This window comes from Pelophylax lessonae (genome assembly GCF_965119305.1).
Source record: "Pelophylax lessonae genome assembly, chromosome: 5".
Classification (NCBI taxonomy): Eukaryota; Metazoa; Chordata; class Amphibia; order Anura; family Ranidae; genus Pelophylax; species Pelophylax lessonae.
The window spans coordinates 232,186,649-232,208,012 of record NC_138772.1 but is presented as its reverse complement, the minus strand read 5'-3'; the positions used below and the strand labels follow the sequence as shown (position 1 = coordinate 232,208,012).

Genomic DNA, 21,364 nt, shown 5'->3' with positions numbered 1-21,364 from the left:
ACTCTCTGGGAGTTCGGGTGGATTCTGAACCTAGAGAAGAGCCACCTGGTGCCAACGCAGTCGCTGGTGTTTCTTGGAGCACTATTCAACACGGTAAAATGCACCATCTCTCTGCCCGAAGAGAAAATCCCAGTGGTTCAAGGCAGGGTGGCTCTCGCTCTCGCCGCCTCCTGTCTCACTGCTCGGCAGTGTCTGAAGGTAGTAGGGACTCTCGTAGCTACGTTGCCCATGGTGAAGTGGGCTCTGTGGAAACTGAGACCCTTCCAGAGGGGGTTTCTCCAACAATGGACGACAGAGAACATGTCGCAAGTTATTCACCTGACCCCATTCATGAAGGGGTGCCTTCCTTGGTGGTTACGCCGTGTGAATCTCACCAACTGCCAGTCGATTGCTCCAATAACCTGGATTACGATAACCTCCGATGCCAGCAGTACCGGTTGGGGAGCCCACTGTCTGTCAGAAGTGGCACAAGGCAGATGTAATTTTCCCGTTAACGGAGTGGTGTCCAACATTCTAGAACTACGAGCTGCCCTCAAAGCCCTTCAGGCTTTTCACCATCTGACTCAGGGAGCCTCAGTGTTGCTCAGGATGGAAAACACCACGGCAGTGGCATACGTCAAGAGGCAGGGAGGAACTCGCAGCATTTCTCTCCTCCAGGAAACAGAGCCGATTATGTCATGGGCCCAGCAACATCTGGCCAATCTTTCGGCAGTCTTTGTTCCGGGAGTGTTGAATGTGGAAGCAGACTTTCTATCCAGATACCAATTGGACAACAACGAGTGGTCCCTCCATCAGGAGGTGTTTGATTGGGTTCTGTCTCTGGGAATTTCGCCAGAAGTGGATCTTTTTGCGAGTCCACGCAACAAGAAGCTTCAGAAATACTATGCAAGGTTCAGGGATCCTCGAGCCTTTGGAGTGGATGCCCTCACAGACAGATGGAATTTCCAAACTGCTTATGCTTTTCCGCCGGTGCCAATAGTTCTCCAATTCCTTCGGAGACTGAAGATGGAGGAGGTAGAAGTCATAGCGATAATTCCCTTCTGGCCCAACAGGCCCTGGTTTCCCCTGCTGTCCCTTCTCAGCTTCAGGGATCCAATCCCTCTACCTCTCAGGCCCGGACCTTCTATCTCAAGGTCCTACTCTGCATCCATGCCCTGCGCGTCTGCACCTCAAGGCTTGGTTCTTGAGAGGGGGAGGTTGGAGGCTCTCGGATGTCCAGAAGAGGTGATACCTACTCTCATGAGTTCAAGAAGAGGTAGCACCAACAGGGTCTATGAGAGGATCTGAGCTAGGTTCATGAGTCATCAAGCCCAGGGGTCTGGTCCAGTAGACACACCTACTATTCAGCAAGTCCTGAGTTTCTTGCAGTCTGGTCTGGATCTCTCCCTTTCGATTAGTTCTCTCCGGGTGAAAGTCTCTGCCATCTCAGCCTTCACCGGAATTTCGTGGGCAAGACATCAACTGGTCCAACAGTTTTTCAAAGGCGCAGTCAGGCTCAGGCCTCAGAGAAAGCCGAGATTCCCAAAATGGGATCTCCCATTAGTTTTGGACTTCTTGTCTTGACCGCGGATGTTGCTTCCATGTCAATCAAGGAGCTTACGCTGAAGACAGTATTTTTGGTGGCTATTACCTCTGCTAAAAGGGTCTCTGAAGTGCATAATCTAGGTTGCAAAGAGCCTTTTCTGACCTTCTTTTAGGACAGAGTGGTCCTAATACCTATGCTAGGATCAAACCCTAAAGTGACCTCTGTCTTTCATGAAAATTCTGAGATAGTTCTGCCCACCTTCAGAACCAATGAGGAATCTCCAGTCCATCCTCTAGATGTGGGCAATACTTTGAATCAATATTTGGAGGCCACATCCTCCTTCCATCAATCGGATTTTCTTTTTGTTCTCCTCCATGGGAAAAAGAGAGGAATGCGTGCCTCTTCTAGAGCGGTGGCTGCGTGGATTGTCCAGGCTATCCAATGGGCGTATAGAGCAAAGGGCTTGGCTCCTCCGGAGGCGATTACGGCTCATTCTACCAGAAGCATTGCTACGTCTTGGGCAGTCTCTAAACACGTTGCGCCTGATGTGATCTGCAGGGCAGCCTCCTGGTCATCTATCAACACTTTTCTTTCCCATTATTGTGTTGAACCTGCCGCATTATCTTCTGTTAATTTTGGCGTTCAAGTCTTGTCAGTTGACGGTGCCAATTAAAATTTTCTTTATTCAGCATCTTCCCACCCGGGAGTGTATAGCGAGTTATTTCCCGAACGTATGCTGCCATGGAGTCTGTCAGGAAAACGGAAAATTGATATCAAATACTTACCGTAATTTTCCTTTCCTGATGGACTCCATGGCAGCAGGAGTCCCCTCCCAATTCCTGAGTAGGCTAGTTACAGAACACTGATGCTGAAAGGGAGAAAAGATTTATGGGAGTGGGGTCCTATGAGGTAGGAGAGGAGGCGGGGCCTACCCGAACGTATGCTGCCATGGAGTACATCAGGAAAGGAAAATGACGGTAAGTATTTGATATCAATTTTCCGTTATAGTTATTTCTTTTAATTGTTAGGCCACTCGCACATGCCCCTTACCTGTTTTTTCCTGTCTCAAAGGACCTATTTTTAATGGTGTATATTTTGGCCTTTGGATTGCATCTTTTTATTAGATTATTCCCTGACACTGTATTATTTTGCAATTAGAATTATCCTAAAAGGGACAATGTGTACAAAGGTAGACACCCCAGGTGATTGAATCCAGGTGTTTGTTTTGTTTTTTTCTGAAAAAATAAAAAAAACCTGAATGGGACTAAATGAAAATAAGATATTGGCCTAACTAGTTAGTAATATACTGTAACCTTGATGCTAAATTATGAATGCCACGGATTATATTAAATCACTCAGTTTTACACACATCTTTTACAACTATCTAGCTTAGGCCTGCATCAAGAGCGATAACAAGGAATTCTGGCCAGTATAAGCAATTAGCTTATACATGCAGAAATGTTCTACCTTGGTAGAAAGTTATTTTTCTCACTGATGAGAAAATGGAAAGAGAGTGTCTCCCTGTATGCTCTACTAAAAACAGTTGCCTGTGCAGAAAATAAATCAATATAGCAAAGGCACAGCCTAAAGGCCCGTACACACGATAAGAAAATCTGTGGGGACAATTCGTCCGACGATCTGCAGATTTTCGGTTTGTTAGTATGGTGCTTTCAACAGCCAACTCCGACTTTTCGGCTGACAAAATCCTGATGTGCAGCCTATAAAATTTTTGTCGTCCGTAATACAACGTCCAATTTTCGTCTCATTAGTACAGATTTCGACGGAAAAAAATCCTAAGAGCAAGACTAGGCATGCCCAGAGACGAAAGAACACATACAAAGCAATCCAATGCATGACATCACTTCTGAAGTAGAATTCTGTCGTACGGGAAAATTCGTATAAAAATAACCTCTTCACTTTCCACATCAGACTAGCATGCCACAAAAAATGGACGACATATCGTTCAATAATCTGATCGTGTGTACGGGGCTTAAGGTTAGACATACAAGGCTTGAAAAAAGTGATGTTGCCAATTCCAAAATTATTTGTGGCAGTTGGACTGCAGAGTGATAGGGTAACGAGCACTGTCAATAATCAAAGGCAATGTTTACGGGGTCCAATTATTACAAAGAGAGAATAAACTTTGCAGTATGAAGCCTGCAGTACCCTACAGAATTATCTATGCTTCATGTGGCAGAAACAACTCTGTGATTGGATGAGAACCAGTCATGTTACTTTGACAGAGTAGAAAAATGTTCATATGATATGATATGAACATTTTTTTGCACATTTTTGAGGTTTTATAGGTATTCACTGTATTTATCTGAACAGAGAGATCTATTTTGAGTAGATTCCATTGTAGAAACCACCACAGATTCTATCACTTTTATATATAATTTTAATAGATTTTTTATCATTTGCGCAGCACTATTTTATATTTATCAGTTTCATTACACTTTTATGAGAAGTGAAGTGTCTGCGGCAAATGTTTTAAAAAGTCTACTATACACAGGTTGCTCGTAGGAAAATAAACAGTTTTTCAATAAATAAAAATAGTCCTTGAGAAAATGAAAAAATCATTCACCAAAAAACTTTGTGCAGAAAATACCTGAAAAAGGTGACATGAAAAAGGAAACTTGGAAGTCCGTGTCTCGTTCAGTCTCCCTTATAGAATAATCATGAGAAAAAAAAGTTGTTTGTTGAGTTTGCATTGCGTTTGGAGCTTAAGGAGTCAAGCACTGAAGTTTGTCTATTCATACATCACAGGTGCTCTTCCCTATCTGCTGTGATAGATCCCACCATCGGTTTACTACACTATGAGTGTCATTTTTCTCTGCTCTTTTTTCTCATGATTATTCTATGAGGGACTGAACAAGACACAGATTTCCAAGGTTCCTTTTACATGTGACCTTTTCAGGTATTTTCTGCACAAAGTTTTTTGGTGAATGATTTTTTTCATTTCCTTAGGGACTATTTTTATTTATGGACTTGATTTTAAAAACCATTTATAAGAGTTCATTGTTTATATTTATGTAGGCGCTGCAATTTTTAATTTTGATGTTACTTTGACAGGGCTCTCCTTCCAACTTTTTTTCACTACTCCAAATATTTGTTTTTTGCTTTCCACTGACTTCACACTCCTCAAACCAGTGAAGTGAACTACACATTGTATTGTATTTTTTAAATATGCGGAGTTTATTCTTTAATGTAACCCTTAGTTTAATCCACGTCTAACACTTCCAGGAGTGTCTATAGCAGTAACCTAACTGCATTTATTGAAATTTTATGAGCCAGGGCTAGCACAAAGCAAAATTATTGGAAGTCTTGATGCACCCCCGAGCACAGTGAGGACTGCCAGAATTGTGGTGACATAAGGGCCCAAGAGGATGCATGACTACAGGTTGTGAAAAAGAAAAAGCGTTAACACCTGAAGTATAGGAGATAGATATAATCTGCAATGATGGTTGCTAAAATAGGCTATTACAGTATTACTCAGAAATCTTTAGTAAGGGCTCATCGCCTACATTATTCATAATTCTTAGTACTTCATACTATTATGGACACTAGGGCTGAAACAACTAATCGACTAAATCGATAATAATCGATAATTACAATCATTGTCAACGATTGTCATTATCGATTAGTTGCTCCGTCGATTAGTTGTGCTGCTTTGTGAAGTTTCCCTGCCTATCAGCGAGCTGTCTGCTCTGTGAAGCCGACGGCTGCATTCACTGTCTCTCTCTCTCTCTCACAGCTCTGCACTTCCGTGACCTCCCCCCTTCTCCCTCCTCCCTCCCCCCTCCTTTCCTCTCTGCCTTTCCTCTCCGCCCTCTTGCTGATGTCAGTGAGGGAGTGAGTCATATCAAGGCAGAAAAGAGGACAGAAGCAGCAGAACGTGAGTGCCGAGATTAGAGCTACAGTGTCCTGTGACTGTCCATGCACTGTCCCACCAAAAAATATAATAAAAGCTTCTCCAGATAAAAGTTAATATTCCTTATAAAGTGCAATATTCTAATAGAAAAATAAGTGATTAAAAACGTCCATATAGCACATAAAGGGGGTCTTTCTATGCTGCCTATTTCATATCTATGGCTGACATGGATGTTTTTATTCACTTATTTTTCTATTATAATACTGCACCTTATAAGGAATATTAACTCTTTTATCTAGATAAGCATTTATTATATTATTTACAGTATATAGGAGCTTAATTAAGAAAAAAAAAAAAAAAGTTTTGGTATAAGGCTCGGTTCACATTTGTGCGATGCGGGAAGGCTGCGAATATGCAGCGTGTTCCCGCATCGCATCCGCACAAGAGGCAGTCCACACTGCCATATACAATACGCAGGGGGTGTCAATTAAATGTTAACGACACCCCCAGTTTGATCGCATATCGCAGTGCGATCTGACAGTTTGCACAGAATCGGATCGCACAACTGTGAACCACTGTGCGGTGCGATCCGATCCTGAGGCGGCTCAAAAAATGCCTCATGTGCGAGTTTGCTGCGGATGCGCTGCGAATTCAGCTATACAAAGTGTATGGCTGAACTCGCATCCGCACATGAGATCGCATGTAATTTAGGAGCAGTGCGCTCCGAATTACATGTGATCTCGCAAACCGCACAAGTGTGAACCGGCACTAAGTGCTGGTTCACACTACTGCGGGTGCACCCGCACAAAAGTCGCACATGACCCTTTTTTTCAGCCGCATCAGGATCGGATCGCACAGTGGTTCACACTTGTGCGATCCGATCCTGTGCGAACTGTCAGATCGCACTGCGATATGCGATCAAACTGGGGGTGTCGTTAACATTTAATTGACACCCCCTGCGTATCGCATATGGCAGTGTAAACTGCCTCTTGTGCAGATGTGATGCGGGAACAGGCTGCGCATACGCAGCCTTCCAGCATCGCACAAGTGTGAACCGGCACTTACACTCTTTGCTCATTATTATTTTAAATAAATGGAAAAAAAAGGCATATTGAGTTTTTTTATTATTTTATCCGATTAATCGATTAATCAAAAAAATTATCGGCAACTAATCGATTATTAAAATAATCGTTAGTTGCAGCCCTAATGGACACAGGTGCACTTTTTGATTTACAAGAGTGTGTGCAAATGCTAAATTATTGTATATAAATTATCATAACATATATCATAACAAAAACCTATCTTTTTTCAGCACCACAAAAAATCCTATTCCTGGCATTATAGTTGTGCTTGCCATTATCTTCTACATTTTGCTGATGATCTTTGGTAAAATCAAGGACCAACATGAAGATCAGAAAAATGCATTTGTGTTTCTCCAGGATAATTCTCCAAATGATCAGCAACGATACGCTATTATGGTTGATATAGGATTTCGATCTAGACCAAAATCAACAACCAAGGTAATTTATTATTCAATAAGGTGCATATCGATTAATTGAGGAATTTTAACTCAAACAATAGCGCAATAGTGGACGGGCAGATAGAGATGCATATGAATTGCAATAGCAGTAGAAAAATGTAAAATAATGTTTTATACAAGTATGCAGTTTCAACCACAAAGCATGCCCTAAACGTATTTTTATATTCTCATCATAAAGCTGTATTCACACCTGAGCGTTCTGAAAACATAAACAGAATTGCGTTTTTCTTCCTGAGTTTTCAGAAATGCGGCAAAATGCACGACACACTTTCGGTGCCATTATTTCCTAATAGCACCCCAAATAAGGTGCGATTTTGGTGTGTTTGTAACAAAACATTTAAAAAACATAGTCAAACGCATGTCACCAATGCTCTTGTCTCAGTGGCTAAATTTGGCACTTGAGCTTCTTTTTCACTCAACGGGCAGACCATTCAAGTCAATAGCTGTTGCAGGAAAAACGTGCCAAAAACACGCTATAATGCATGATGCAAAATGCGACATGTGGCATCCGAGGCCTTAATGTCGCCACAAGAAAACAATTTTCAAATAACTTTTTTTCTGCACTGTGCTGTAACACTGAACAGTGAGGCTAGACTAGCAAAAAAGAGACAGGGGCTGATTTACTAAAGGCAAATAGACTGTTCACTTTGCAAAGGAATTACCGTATATACTCGAGTATAAGCCGAGTTTTTCAGCACATTTTTTTGCTGAAAACGTCCCCCTCGGCTTATACTTGAGTAAAAAAAAAAAGATGTTCCCGGCCGGAGGCCCCTTAGATTTAAAAATGGCACCGCCTGGCGCCAACATGTCACCGCGCATGCGCCGCCGCCGCTCGGGAAGGGCCATACACATTCGGCTATTCCCATGCCCGCAGCACTGCATCTCCTGTAGTATGCCCGCAGCCCCGCATTCTCTTTTACTATGCCCACAGCCCTGCATTCTCCTGTACAATGCCCACAGCTCTGCATTCTCCTGTACCATGCCCACAGCCCTGCATTCCCCTGTACCATGCCCGCAGCCCTGCATTCCCCTGTACCATGCCTGCAGCCCTACATTTTCCTGTACCATGTCCGCAGCCCTGCATTTTCCTGTATCATGTCTGCAGCCCTGCATTCTCCTGTACCATGCCCGCAGCCCTGCATTTTCCTGTACCATGCCCGCAGCCCTGCATTCTCCTGTACCATGTCTGAAGCCCTGCATTCTCCTGTACCATGCCCCCAGCCCTGCATTCTCCTCTACCATGCCCGCAGCCCTGCATCTCCTGTACAATGCCCACAGCCCCACATTCTCCTGTACCATGCCCGCAGCCCCTGTTTTGGGTCTCGTGGTGGCCCAGTAGCTGCTGCATTTCCCACCCTAGGCTTATACTCAAGTCAATCATTTTTCCCATTTTTTTGTGGTAAAATTAGGGGCCTCGGCTTATACTCAGGTCAGCTTATACTCAAGTATATACATTATCCCCAGAGTGAATGAGGTGAAACTCTGCTGACTTCCATCATCTAAACACATTCTAGCAAAAATGCTCTGTTTTCCTTTTCCTTGCATGTGATTAGGTGTTCTCTACAAAGTGAAACTTCACCACATTCACTAAGCTCTGTGGAAAATCCCCATGCAAAATGCAACTTCCCTTGCAAAGTGAAGAGCCTATTTTCCTTTAGTAAATCAGCCCCACTGCCTCTTTTGTCCTGGTGGTATAAAAATAATGATCACAGCTATTACATATGTGCCTGGGCCCTAGACAGTAAACATAATACGAAATTTCAAATTACTAAGCGTAGTAAAATAACATAATAAATAATGTCACATTATATAAAACTACTTTCTTTTAAATTTATTTAGGTTTACATCATTTTACATGGTGAAGATGGTGTATCTGAAACCAGAGAGCTATATTGTCCTGACAGACCTCTGTTTGAAAGAAATTCAAGGAATGTATTTATAATGAGGTAATGTGGAATAGCATAATGTATAAAAAAAGTTTCAAGTGGAGTGCTGCACAATGCACAAACATTACAAATAGGGAAGGTGAATCTCAGAATAGCAATATACTGCAGAAGTTTTAACCCTTTCTCACATAATCCAAAACTAAAAAAAGATTTTGTTAGATTTTTCCATTTTTGTGTACATTTTACTATTGGGGTTTGCCTAAACTATCGTGTATTATGTTATAATGATAGTTCAATCACCTGACAGTGGTGGATGAACACACAACATTGCAGATTTTTGAAAAGCAGATCAAACGAATATGTGCCTGTGTTGCTGTAGGGTAAAAACGTTGTTCATTCTGAAGTGGAACAGCACACCAACATTGTCACCAAGTAGACAGGAGAGACATGTTATTTTGAAATGGACTAGAAGTGAGAGACAAACAATTGTAATCCCAACACCAAACGTTTAAACAGTTACAGCAACAGATGTGTTTCTTTTAGAAAATGAAACAATTTAGATAAGTGTTGAAAATGACCATGCCAGTGTGATATCACTTGGTTTATTCCAACCCTTGTGAATGCTACTTTTGCTGGACAGCTTGACCTGTTACAGGAAGCAGTAAAATAACATATCTACTGGTATACTGGTAGGATTAACTGGTAATATAACATTGTTAGAGAAGGGACTCAGCAAAAATTGTGGTGTTCATACCAGAGGCAAATGTTGCACTTCAGGGCCCAGGTGCAAGAAGCCATGAAGGACTCCCTTGACCTCTGGTTCCGGGGCCCTTTCCATTGATCTCATGGTCGTTTTCTGGTTCGTGCTATTAATATACTGTTTTGTTTATGTAATTTTTTGCCCATGGTTACTACAGAATTAAAACCCCACGTACTGCCACTCCCTATCCAAGGTGAGTGTATGTGATTTCTCTGCATCGTACAAGTGAAATAATGCACACACAATTAAAAAGAAAGAAAAATATTTACTTACTGTATAGTGGGATTAAAGTCTGATAATAAAAAACTATGAGTACGAAAAAACATTTTTACGAAAAGTTCTTGGTACATTCATTGACTGGACAAATGTCGTATGAATATACTTCAAAATTGTTTTGTTTTTAACATTTAGTCTTGGAATTAATTTCTTGAACAAAAACACATACACTGTTAGAAAATGTATTTGTTCTAGAAAGATGTTCTATCCTACTCCTCCAAATTTTCTTGTCACTGTAGTCATAAACGAACACTGATTTGACCTCCGCACTAAAGATTAGGAATTTAAATAATTATTCTTAAAACAAAAAGTTTTAAGGGGAATTAAACTAGGTTATAGCCACCTTTACAGGCATCTTGCCCTGTAAGTTCCCCTGTTTCTGTAATCATGGTGGCATTTCTCCCATCGTGAGCACACTTTTGAGTCTTTGTTTTATAGTGTTAAAAGCAATAACTAAGCAACATATTGTTAATTCCAGATTTGGGACTCTAACCGCAGCTTCACTTCTGATATTTTTTAAAATACTGAGCTAGTTGCTAATTTCCTTGCTCTCTAATAATGAAGACTGTTAATCTGTAAATTATATTCCTAAAGTTTGTGCAATTTAAAGATAACTATCATATGAAGATTAGGTATTACTATAGCAAAACTTAAGAACAACAGAATTTTCTCTGCCTTTTTTTTTTTTATATAAAATTGGTATAGCATTAGTGTTTACTTATTTGCCTGCTATTGCTATTGTGTTTTATTTGTGTTTTCAAGTGTACCTGATAGTCTTGGTCCATTATGGAAGATTCATATTTGGCATAACAACAGTGGTCAGTCACCAAGCTTGTACCTCAGCCATGTAATTATCAAAGATCTGAAAAGCAGAACCAGTTTTTTTTTCTATGCGGAGTGCTGGCTAGCAGTTGATGAAGGAGATGGGAAAGTTGAACGTGAACTGACATGTGCAGGACATGGATTAGGCTTCAGACGGGTAAAAATCTTTTGATTCTAAGACACAAAGCAACAAAACTAATTTTAGTGATTGTAAGCCTGATGCAATGGAATTGATTAGCTATACTATAACGTAAAACTGTATAAACCTTTTCATGTAAACAAAACACTTCACTTTGCCTTATAAAATGTTTTAATTAAAGTCCACTATTCACAGGTTATGATATGCCACCGTACATTTTCTTTTTTTTTTTATTATTCAGTCCACTGGCTGAACGAATGCCTGCCCTACAGCCAAAATAATGCCTGCCCTACGCTAACAGAGTTAGTGTCACAAGTGGAGGATTCCTGTTCTAGTGACAACTCAAAATCTAGAAATTTGAGAGAGGGTAAATCTTCTTAAAAGAGAAGTATGGAGTTTTTTGAATTTTAGAATCATACTTACCTAGGACCATCCAGGCATGTGGGCAGATACAGACTATATGATTGTGATCTTTCCTGAGCCTGGACTGGCTCTGTGATGTCAGCCGACTGCTGAAAACAGGTCAAAGCAGAAGTACAGGCAAACAAGCTTTGGCAAATGATGTCATACATTCCAGGAGATTTCAGAAGAGGAGGAGTAGGGATTTTCTCAGCTATGCACACTTTTCTGTATGCACGCTTTAACTAAGGGCAGATGAATTCCAGGAAGTAAATGCTACATGAAATGTCTGTCCTTATTTAAGATGGCCACGGCCGGAAATGCTAGAAGGTGTTGCTGTTTGCTGTGCTCAGATGCAGTGAAGATCCTCTTTAATTCACATTTGTTTTTTAATGGCAAAGATAATGGTTAGATCAGAAAATTATCTTATGTGTACCCTAGATCTGTGCAGGCATTGCTGAGCTGAAGGATTTTCCTAATTGATTGCTATTGTTGCCTTGAATAGGGCTTGTGCGTGGGCAGTACACTTAAGCTGGCCATAGATGGATTGAAATTCGCACAGTTCAGCAGGGAGAAGTTGATCTATTGATATCTTCTCTCAAACAGGAATTTTGAAAATGTTTTATTTGATCAACACTGGAGCCAATTGGCTGTAGTGCTGATCAGTCTATTCTGATAGTAGATGAGTCCCACTGTCAGAATACAATAGCATAGTGGGGAGAAGTTCCCTCTATGCCTCAATTGAAAAAAAGATCAACCTTTGGCTAGATTTAGCTATACGATTATGCATGTTCGTACCATTAAAATTCCTTAAAACAATTATGCAGTGGTCATATATTATAACCTCTGTATTATGTTTATTGGTACCTTTAATGTGTGTAAAATTGACCTAATTGTCTATCATGTTGTACACAATTTCTCTATTTCTTTTTTATCCCAGCTCTTCTACTGCAAATTCACACAATATCTGGAAGATTTCCATTCCTGGTGTTCAGTCTTCAGCCGGCCATCTTACAGTTGGTTCAGTCATACTCAACGAATAACCACATGTCTTGTCATGTGTTTGGGGTATATGTGTTTCAATGTCATCCTTCTTTACTGGAAAGAAGATCAGGTATGACTTCTTTCTGTTTTATCAAGAAGAGTCATATAAGTATAACGTAGTTAGCAAAATGTGTAGTCATGTAAGTTAAAATCATGAAAAGGCTATTTTTGTTGTACCTCTAAAGAGACCAAGTCACCCGTTTTCATTTTGAATGCTTATGTTAAAACACATGAATAGTAAATAGTTGAGTGCTAACTTTTTTTTTTTTTATTATTATTATTATTTGCAGTTTCTTATTTAATTTTCAAATCCTGTAAAGTGAATAGTAATCTTACACATACAATAGTTAGCATGAATGGATGTTTTTTTCATCATGTGGCCCTGACAGCTCTAAAGCCTCGTACACACGCAACAAATTTCCGCCGACCGGTCATCTGTCTTTTGTCTAGAGTCGTGTCTGTTGGTTGGAATGTGCTCTAGACTGCACACAAATTTTCCCGCACGACAGAATTCTACTTCAGAAGTGATGTCATGTGTTGGTTTGCTTTGTATGTGTTCTTTCATCTCTGAGCATGCCTAGTCTTGCTCATAAGATTTTTCCCCCCTCTAAATCTGTACTAATGAGACGAAAATCGGACGAGTTTTGACGGTCGACAAAAATTATATAGCCTGCACAGCAGGATTTTTTTGGCCGAAAAGTCAGAATCGGTTGTCGGAAGCATCATACTAACAAGCCAAAAATCGGCAGATCGGTCGTCGGACGAGAATTTCCACTCGTGTGTACGGGCCTTTAGAAACCCTCCAACAGCCACTACTGCACACATCTTTCAGTTACTTAAGGCCCGTACACACGTACCGATCGTCGGCATACAAACGTCGGCGGACGAAAGATCTGCCGATTGTACGCGTGTAAGTATGGTGCCTCCGACAGATGTCTGCGCACAATCCGCGGACAAAAGTCTTTCGTGCAAACATGAAAATTTTTGTCTGCGGACACCAGAACGGACGATTGTTCGCCTGTCAGTACAGAATTCGGCCGACAGACCGCAGATTTGCAAGACTGGGCATGCTCAGAAAATTAAAAACACAGGGAAAGTTAACCATTACATGACATCACTTCTGCAGTCAGCTGAAGTCTGCAGACAAAATTCTTGTGCTGTCCTTGTGCTGTCTTTGCACTTTTCAACAGACACCGACATCCCGGGGAGAAAAGACGAACATTTGTATGCCGACGATCGGTACGTGTGTACGGGGCTTTAGTGTCTTTACTTGCAGGCAGTTTCTGTGTAGGTGTCTGCAAGCAGAGAGACTCAGGAGCTGAATCATGTGTGCAGTAATGGCCACAACTCCCTGCAAGGCCTCATGCTTATATTTGCAATGCTCAGGCTCAGAGCAGGAGCCACTTGCTGATCCCTAACAGTTCTCTGGAGGTTTGGGAAAACAGAACTATTGGTGCTGGAACCCTGGATTATCCTATTAATATAGGAAAATGTGATGGTGTTTGGATTCCTGACTGGCAGCTTTTCCACACCAGAGGATTTCCACAGTTTCCTTGGCTTTTGGCTGAATGTATCTGAGATTAAATTGCCACACCAAGAATTAATTGTGCAAGTATATGCATGAATTAAGAAAAAATGTGTGGAGCTGACACATTTTGTATACAGTTTAGATTGTGGTATAAGGGTTATTTTGCTCGTGGTAGATGCATTTCATTGAGTCCACGTAAGTCCAAACTGTACTTAAGGGGCTTTTATTAAAGAAAATTTTATTTTTATTCATAATAGTACACTCTATAGTAAAATGAAGCTGTATAATATGAAATTCTCCATCTTTAGGGTAACATAAACTGAAAATAGTTTTCATATATGAATCCTTATGTCTTTCAATTCAAAACCATTTACGAGTCTGAAAGCTAATAACAAACAATCACTGTGAGCACTTTACAGCAGTTATTTTATAGGGTTGTATTACTTTTTTTTTTGTCTCTCCAAATTTTATATTATCAGCTTCATTTTACTATAATGTGTTCTATTATTATCACCATAACCTCCAGTATTTATACGACAATGTAAGTCATAAATGTATTTATTTAGCATTTAAACATCAAGTTTTGAATATGAAATGTCTTACAAGAGTGGTTAAATGATTTCATGTTACATATGTTTAAAAAAATTGAATAGTAAGCAATCTTACGTATTTAAAATGCACATGCAAATGTTATGTTTACAGCTAGACTGAGAACAATAAAAATACTATACTTAGTTATTTTAAATAACTCTAAACATGTCCTAACTTTTTTTTTTTTTTTCCCATTGACTTTTAAGTATGCTGCTGAAAATGGCCTTATTGACATTTCTACCACTTCCCTGGTATCCGGATTTCAATCTACAATGGTTGTTTATCCAATTGCATTGTTATTATCACTTCTGTTTAGGTATAGTAAGGTAAGATGACATTCCAGTAAATCTTAACCTTCATATATTTAATCCACATTATAACATACTGTATCTTGCTGTAGAAAACTCATATTCACAAATATTTCTACTTTCTCCTGTAGAAGGTGAATAAATATCTCAGAGAAGATCATTCTAAGATTAAGGCTTCCAATATGAACTGCCATGAAGGTGAGAACAATAAAAATCTTTTAATGCTGTTGAAAAGTTCTTTTGGTGCACACCACATATGGCTTGACCTGTTGTCACCAGTTTTCTCATTTGACACATTCATCAGAAAAATGCAACTACATATTTGAAGGTGCATCATTAACCACTTAAGCCCCAGAAGATTTTACCCCCTTCCTGACCAGGGCCTATTTTGCAATTCGTCACTGTGTGATTTTAACGGACAATTGCGCGGTCAAGCGACGCTGTACCTAAACGAATTTGGTGTCCCTTTTTCCTCACAAACAGAGCTTTCTTTTGGTGGTATTTGATCACCTGTGCGATTTTTTTTTGATCATGCGCTATGAACAAAAAAAGAGCGTCAATTTTGCAAAAATAATATTTTTCACATTTTTTTATATGAAATTCCCAAAAAAAAATGTAAAAATCAAAATGTTTTTACATTTTAGGCCAATTTTTTTTTTACCATACGTTTGGTAAAAAAAAAACGCAAAAAGCGTATTTTGATTGGTTTGCGCAAAAGTTATTGCTTTTACTAACAAAGGGAAAGATTTTTGTCATTTTTGTTGTTTTTTTTTCAACGCGTAATGGCTAACTGTGATTGGCTGTGGCTTGATGTGTAAGAACAGTGAGCAACAGTCCTACATAGTAGAACTGTTTGATCACCATTTTTACACAGGGAGAACTGACAGGAGGCTTTGTTTACACTAGCCGCCTGCCTTTCTCCCGCTGTCACGGACGATCGCGAGTGCCCGGTGGACACTCGCGATGCACACATACATTTATTTTTCATTTAGCTGCAGGCTAAATGAAAAAATAAAAAAGATTCCTCCATTCACATTATACTGTGCGGATGGACAAACCTCTCGGTGAAACTATTGTACTCTGACAACTGCTAGCATCAGCAGCTGTCAGAATACCAGAACATTGCTTGCATCTGATTGGCTGCAGACGCTGTTTGGCTGACAATCTTCAAACCGGCTCAGTTTATTTTTGAATCAGGGGATGTTGGAAGAGAGGGTGTCAACTGCCTGTGAAGGGAGGCACAAAAGGTGATGTACAAAATGTGCAGATGCAGACTTTTAGAAAATAAAATGTTTTAAAATTGTCCACAAATTACTTTGGCATCTGTCAGCTTCTTTGTTTTAAAGAGGTTGTAAACCCTCCGAATTTTTTTTTTTTTAAATTACACCTGTAAGACAAACACATAATGAGCTAGTATGCATCGCATACTAGCTCATTATGATATACTTACCTTAGAACGAAGCCCCGAAGCGCTGACCACTCACCTCTCCCATGGGTGACATGTTCTGTCACCCTTCTTCCGGGTTCGCGGCATTTGAATGCCTGAACCAGCGATTACGTCACCCCCGCGCATGCGCGCGGGATCCGACAGTCACGGCATGGGGCTCTGAAGGAACGACACCAGTGGCCATTCCTTCAGAGCGCATGCACCAGTGATGTCACTGGCTGCATTTAAGGTAAATATCTCCTAAACGGTACATGTTTAGGAGATATTTACAGTACCTATAGGTAAGCCTTATCATAGACTTACCTATAGGTACAACTTGCAGAGGAGGGCTTACTTCCTCTTTAAAAAAATTGTTATGTTATGTATTTTGGGGGACCTTTGGAGAGCTTTGTGTGCTGTTTAAAGAAAAACAAAAAGAAGCTGGCAATGAATGTCATTTGCCAGCAATTTAAACAGTATAAGGCCCCTTTCACACTATCTGTTCCGTCAACGGACTCCGTTCTGCTCAGCGGGGGATCGATCCGCCGATCCCCGCTGAGCAGGCGGATGACAGCTCCGTCTCCGCTCTGTGTGCAGAGACGGAGCTGTCAGATCCCTGCTGTCCTCAATGGGGGAATTGGATGAGAACGGACCGCCTGTCCGTTCTCATCCGATCCGCCAGACGGATGGAAAATAGGGTTTCCATCCCTCCGGATTTGACAGACAGATCGGATGGCAGCGGGTGTCCGCGGAGATGTCTCCGCTGACATCCGCTGCCCCACAGGGATGCATGGGGCATCTGATCAGGTCCGTCTGAAAAACTGACAGGCGGATCTGATCGGATTGTTAGTGTGAAAGGGGCCTAATTTTCTTTGTAATGTTTTTATTTTTGCTGTAGCACAACCTACAGCAAGAATACCTAAGAATATGGTATGGAAGGGGGACTCCAGTGAAAACAAAAAATGTAAGGTCCTCCTAAAATCCACACCAGCCCCCTAATTTGAACATGCAGCCTGGCTGGCCAGGAGGGGCAGGTGTGTGTCCCACACCAGAACTATACCAGGCCACATGCCTTCAACAGGGAGAGATGCCAGTGAAAAAGCACATTGTACCCATTTTAATGATGACAATGGCCTTTTCCCCCACAACCTTTGCCTGGTGGTTGTGGGGGTCTGCAGGTTGGGGGCTTCCTTAGTAACCAGTGACAGTGAGAAGCTATGAATGTGATGCTCCGCTCCCACCAAACAGCGTACCAAATGGGCTAAAGTTCAGACATTTGGATCGATCTGTCTGTATCCAGGTTTGGACTGACCAGTTGGCTCATCTCTAAAGATCAGATTTACTATATCATTTACCATACAAACCATAATATAAATTAAACATTTTTTAATCAACATAAACAGTACAGTTCTACAGAATTAATTAGCAATTGCTACATCTAGACTTACAACTGCATTTTCTTGGAAAACAAAATGTCTGCGCCTCCTATTTGCATTTACATACTGTATTTGTTATGTGTGCATACACACAGGACCGAGACAAGAGGTGGGCAAGAGGGACGGTAGCCCTGGGCACTGTGGTTTCATGTGAAGTGGGGAGCGCTGCAAGGAGATTGAGGGGGAGGCAATTTGTGTTGGGAGGGGCAATTTGGGGGGGGGGGGTTGGCCAGGGGTTAATAATTGCTAGGAATGGTGATTTAGGGGGATTTGTGTTGGGAGGGAGGATGGGGGAAGAGGATTTGTGCAAGGAGGGAACATTTAGGGGGTGGATTTGTGCTAGGAACAGGGATTTGCAGTGGGGGGAGGGGATGTGTACCTGGACGGAAATTTTGAGTGGTAGAGGAGTTGTGCTAGAAGGGGTGACTCTTTTGGGGAAAGGCATTTGTGTTGGGGACATGTGGGGCAAAGATTTGTACATGGAGGAGATGGGGACTTAGGGAGTAAGCATGCAGATTAGTGCTCAACTTTTTGGGGGAGGATTTTTGCTGACACATAATGCTCATACATCTTGAGGAGGGGGGGGGGGGCACAGTTTGGCATGTTCGCCCTGGGCTCTAGATGACTTTGTCTCGGCACTGCAATCACAGTGAAAGTGTGTGTCACTTTTTTACTTTAATTACCGAGGAAAGGCATGAACACTTCCAAGTTCATTGATTGTTGAGGAATTTGGTGAGAAGGATTTCACCAAATGCACTTACCTACTGAACCCGCAGCCATGCTCTTGAGCACAGCTATCAGATAAAAGCACTATTTCACACCAATCTGTGGCTGAAAAATAGATGGACAATCATGAAGTATCCATTATTCTCATGGCAATGAAATAATTTTCAAAGCTCTCAGCTTTAAAAGAAAGTACAATGAAAAAGATCCTCTATTTGGAGTTTCTTGACATCACTAGTGTCTTCAAGACCAAAAACCTAGAACCTTATTTCATAATATTATAAAAATAAAAATAATACATAGATAAGAAGTATTGATTGTTGCGTTGCAACTTTTAAATCATAAGAGGCTGCAATGGATTAATAATTAAATAATTCAAATATTTGGTGTATCCATTGTACAAGAATGAAGAATTACAAGAATTATCCTCCTTCCAAACTGTAGGTCATCAACATTATATACAAGAAGCAGATACTATTCTTCAATCTAGTTTGGCATGGCAGCATTTCCAGTACTGGGCATACGATACCTGGAAGAAGAAATATCAGGTATTGGCATGTGAAAATCATGACAGATAAAATAATATGATTCTTCTTCTTCAAAATGTTCATGCATTGAAACATACTTTAAAATTCTTCTCTTAACAATAGCCTCTCCACAGTCACAATGAAATGTAATGACTATCTTACAGATGTACCTAACCAATAAATGAGAAGAGTATACTCATGAAACTTGGTTTATGAGTAGTATATAATAGCAAGTAAAACAAACCAACATGTGGATCTTTCATAAGCATTATTACAGTGGTGTTAATGGTCTGTGCTATATCATTAAGCAGGGACTATGATTGGTAAATACTACAAAGGTTCTTAGCCACAGGCCATTTATGGCACATGATGTCCTTCCTGCTGCAGTGCCTATGTAAGGACCCTTGTATGCCTGTCATCAAATAACAAAAGATAATTATTAGGCAGCCACCTTCATGGATCCATACCTTCAAGAGGAAGTGGTAGATCTTCCTTCATCATCCAAGAGGGAATCCAAACACGTTACTTTGGGGATGTCCTTTGAAAATGCCTAGTTGTGGCATTTTCAGATGGTGGTGGAGATTCTGTCACTGCCAGTCACATCTCCTTCAGTTGCTGCCTGATAAGCAGCAGTGGCTGTCTCACCGAGGTATTTCGCAGTTTTTTTAAGGCTGCAGCAACCAGCTTGACTACAGGCACCAGTCACACAAAGTAAATTAACTTGTTGGTCAGTGAGTGTGCGGGATCCAGGTTTAAAATAGAAACACTGAGAAGGGAAGACTCCATGGACTACCAAATGTCTAGGATGGACCATTAACCATTTTCCTTTTTCTTGAACATTGCACATGTATATGTTGGTGCAAAAACATACTGTGGTACATCCATCCGTACTGAGTTCTAGACCATAGAGGAAAGTAAGATTATTTCCACAAAGGATAGTATAAACTGCATTTTGACTTACCTTTACAGTATTTTGGTGGTCATTCTGATGCACCAATGAGTTCCAATCCCGTAGGAGGAGGGATTGCATCTGGAGTACTAAGTTTTACACATTGGTAAATTTTTTTACTACTGAAGGCTGGGAATAGGGATACAGACCTTATATCATATCGTTTTTTACATGTTATTATGTTCACTGCCTATTAATATTTGTTTGATTTTTGAGTATCTGTTGTCATAGTTTGCAGCACATATTTAAGGTTTTTATATACACTTAATAGTTACATGGAAGAAAGGTGTTGCTCTATATATATATATATATATATATATATATATATATATATATATACTGTATATATACAGTTATACTCACAAACATATGCTTGACAAAGGCACATCAACTCAATGTAGCTATAACCACCAGAGTCTCGCATAACCGATGCAACATCCTCAAATAAACTGGCTGACGCATTTAGCGGCTTTGCCTCTTCCTCAGCTCTGAGTAGAGTCCCAGAGAGCATATTTGGCTCACTTTTATTAAAAGTAATCAAGTTTGGATCACTAAAAACTTCTACAAACCTGCTGTGGATGCCACTAATTAGCCAGGGTATGCCCCCTACTCGCATAGTAGCCAAAATCCTAATTTATTTATTATTGTTGTTTTTGCCATGTACGCATTAATAATGCTCCCAAGAGCCAACATTGCCCTCTCATGGGACACCATCTCATTTCCTCTTTCTCTTTGCACATAAATAAAAAAAAATTCTAAAATATCTGAAACTCTAGTTATATGGAAAAAACATCTTCCTGTCACTTCTGTCTCCAAATTGGCAGGGGCATGCAATGCCAAGCCGCTGCAAGCAAAGCCAACAGAATACTGGGATGTATAAAAAATGGGATTCACTCCAGAAATAAAGAGATTATTCTCCCACTCTACAAGACTCTGGTCCGGCCACATCTGGAGTATGCTGTCCAGTTCTGGGCACCGGTCCTCAGGAAGGATGTGCTGGAACTGGAGGGAGTCCAGAGAAGGGCAACAAAAATAATTAGGGGAATGGAGGACATCAGCTATGAGGAAAGACTAGAAGCACTTAACTTATTCTCTCTGGAGAAGAGACGATTGAGGGGGGATCTGATATCAATGTACAAATACTGTACTGGCGACCCTAGCATTAAGAACAAACTTTTCAGAGAAAGGGAATACAATAAGACACATGGCCACTAAAACTAGAGGAAAAACAGTTTAACCTTAAAATACGTAAGGGGTTCTTCACTGTCAGAGCAGTAAAGATGTGGAATTCTCTTCCACAAGCAGTCGTATCAGCAGGGAGCATCGATAGTTTCAAAAAACTATTAGATGGGCACCTTAAAAACCACAACATACAGGGGTATACAATGTACGGTTAACAGCAAACACACACACATCATAGGTTGAACTGGATGGACTGATGTCTTTTTTCAACCTCACAAAATATGTAACTATGTAAATTAGGCTTTTTTTAACTACTAGTAAAAGGTGGTGGTGCCTTTTTTTTTGTATATTCATATTTTATTTTTCAATAAACATATAAAATTTCAAGTCGTTAGAAAAATCAACAAACATGTAAAAACATTATTTAAAAGT

At 40.5% G+C, this 21,364-nt stretch overlaps 1 protein-coding gene across 1 annotated transcript in view; it reads left to right on the top strand.

Annotated features, from left to right (window-relative positions):
* PKD1L1 (polycystin 1 like 1, transient receptor potential channel interacting) overlaps window positions 1-21,364 on the top strand; it is a gene marked incomplete at its 5' end in the record, with an annotated part of 292,229 nt that overhangs the window by 172,241 nt on the left and 98,624 nt on the right. The window contains 7 exons of the mRNA XM_082258926.1: window positions 6,709-6,916; window positions 8,776-8,882; window positions 10,621-10,837; window positions 12,159-12,332; window positions 14,588-14,707; window positions 14,821-14,887; window positions 18,719-18,822. Coding sequence (XP_082115052.1) covers window positions 6,709-6,916; window positions 8,776-8,882; window positions 10,621-10,837; window positions 12,159-12,332; window positions 14,588-14,707; window positions 14,821-14,887; window positions 18,719-18,822 — 997 coding nt within the window. The remainder of the gene's footprint in view (window positions 1-6,708; window positions 6,917-8,775; window positions 8,883-10,620; window positions 10,838-12,158; window positions 12,333-14,587; window positions 14,708-14,820; window positions 14,888-18,718; window positions 18,823-21,364) is intronic.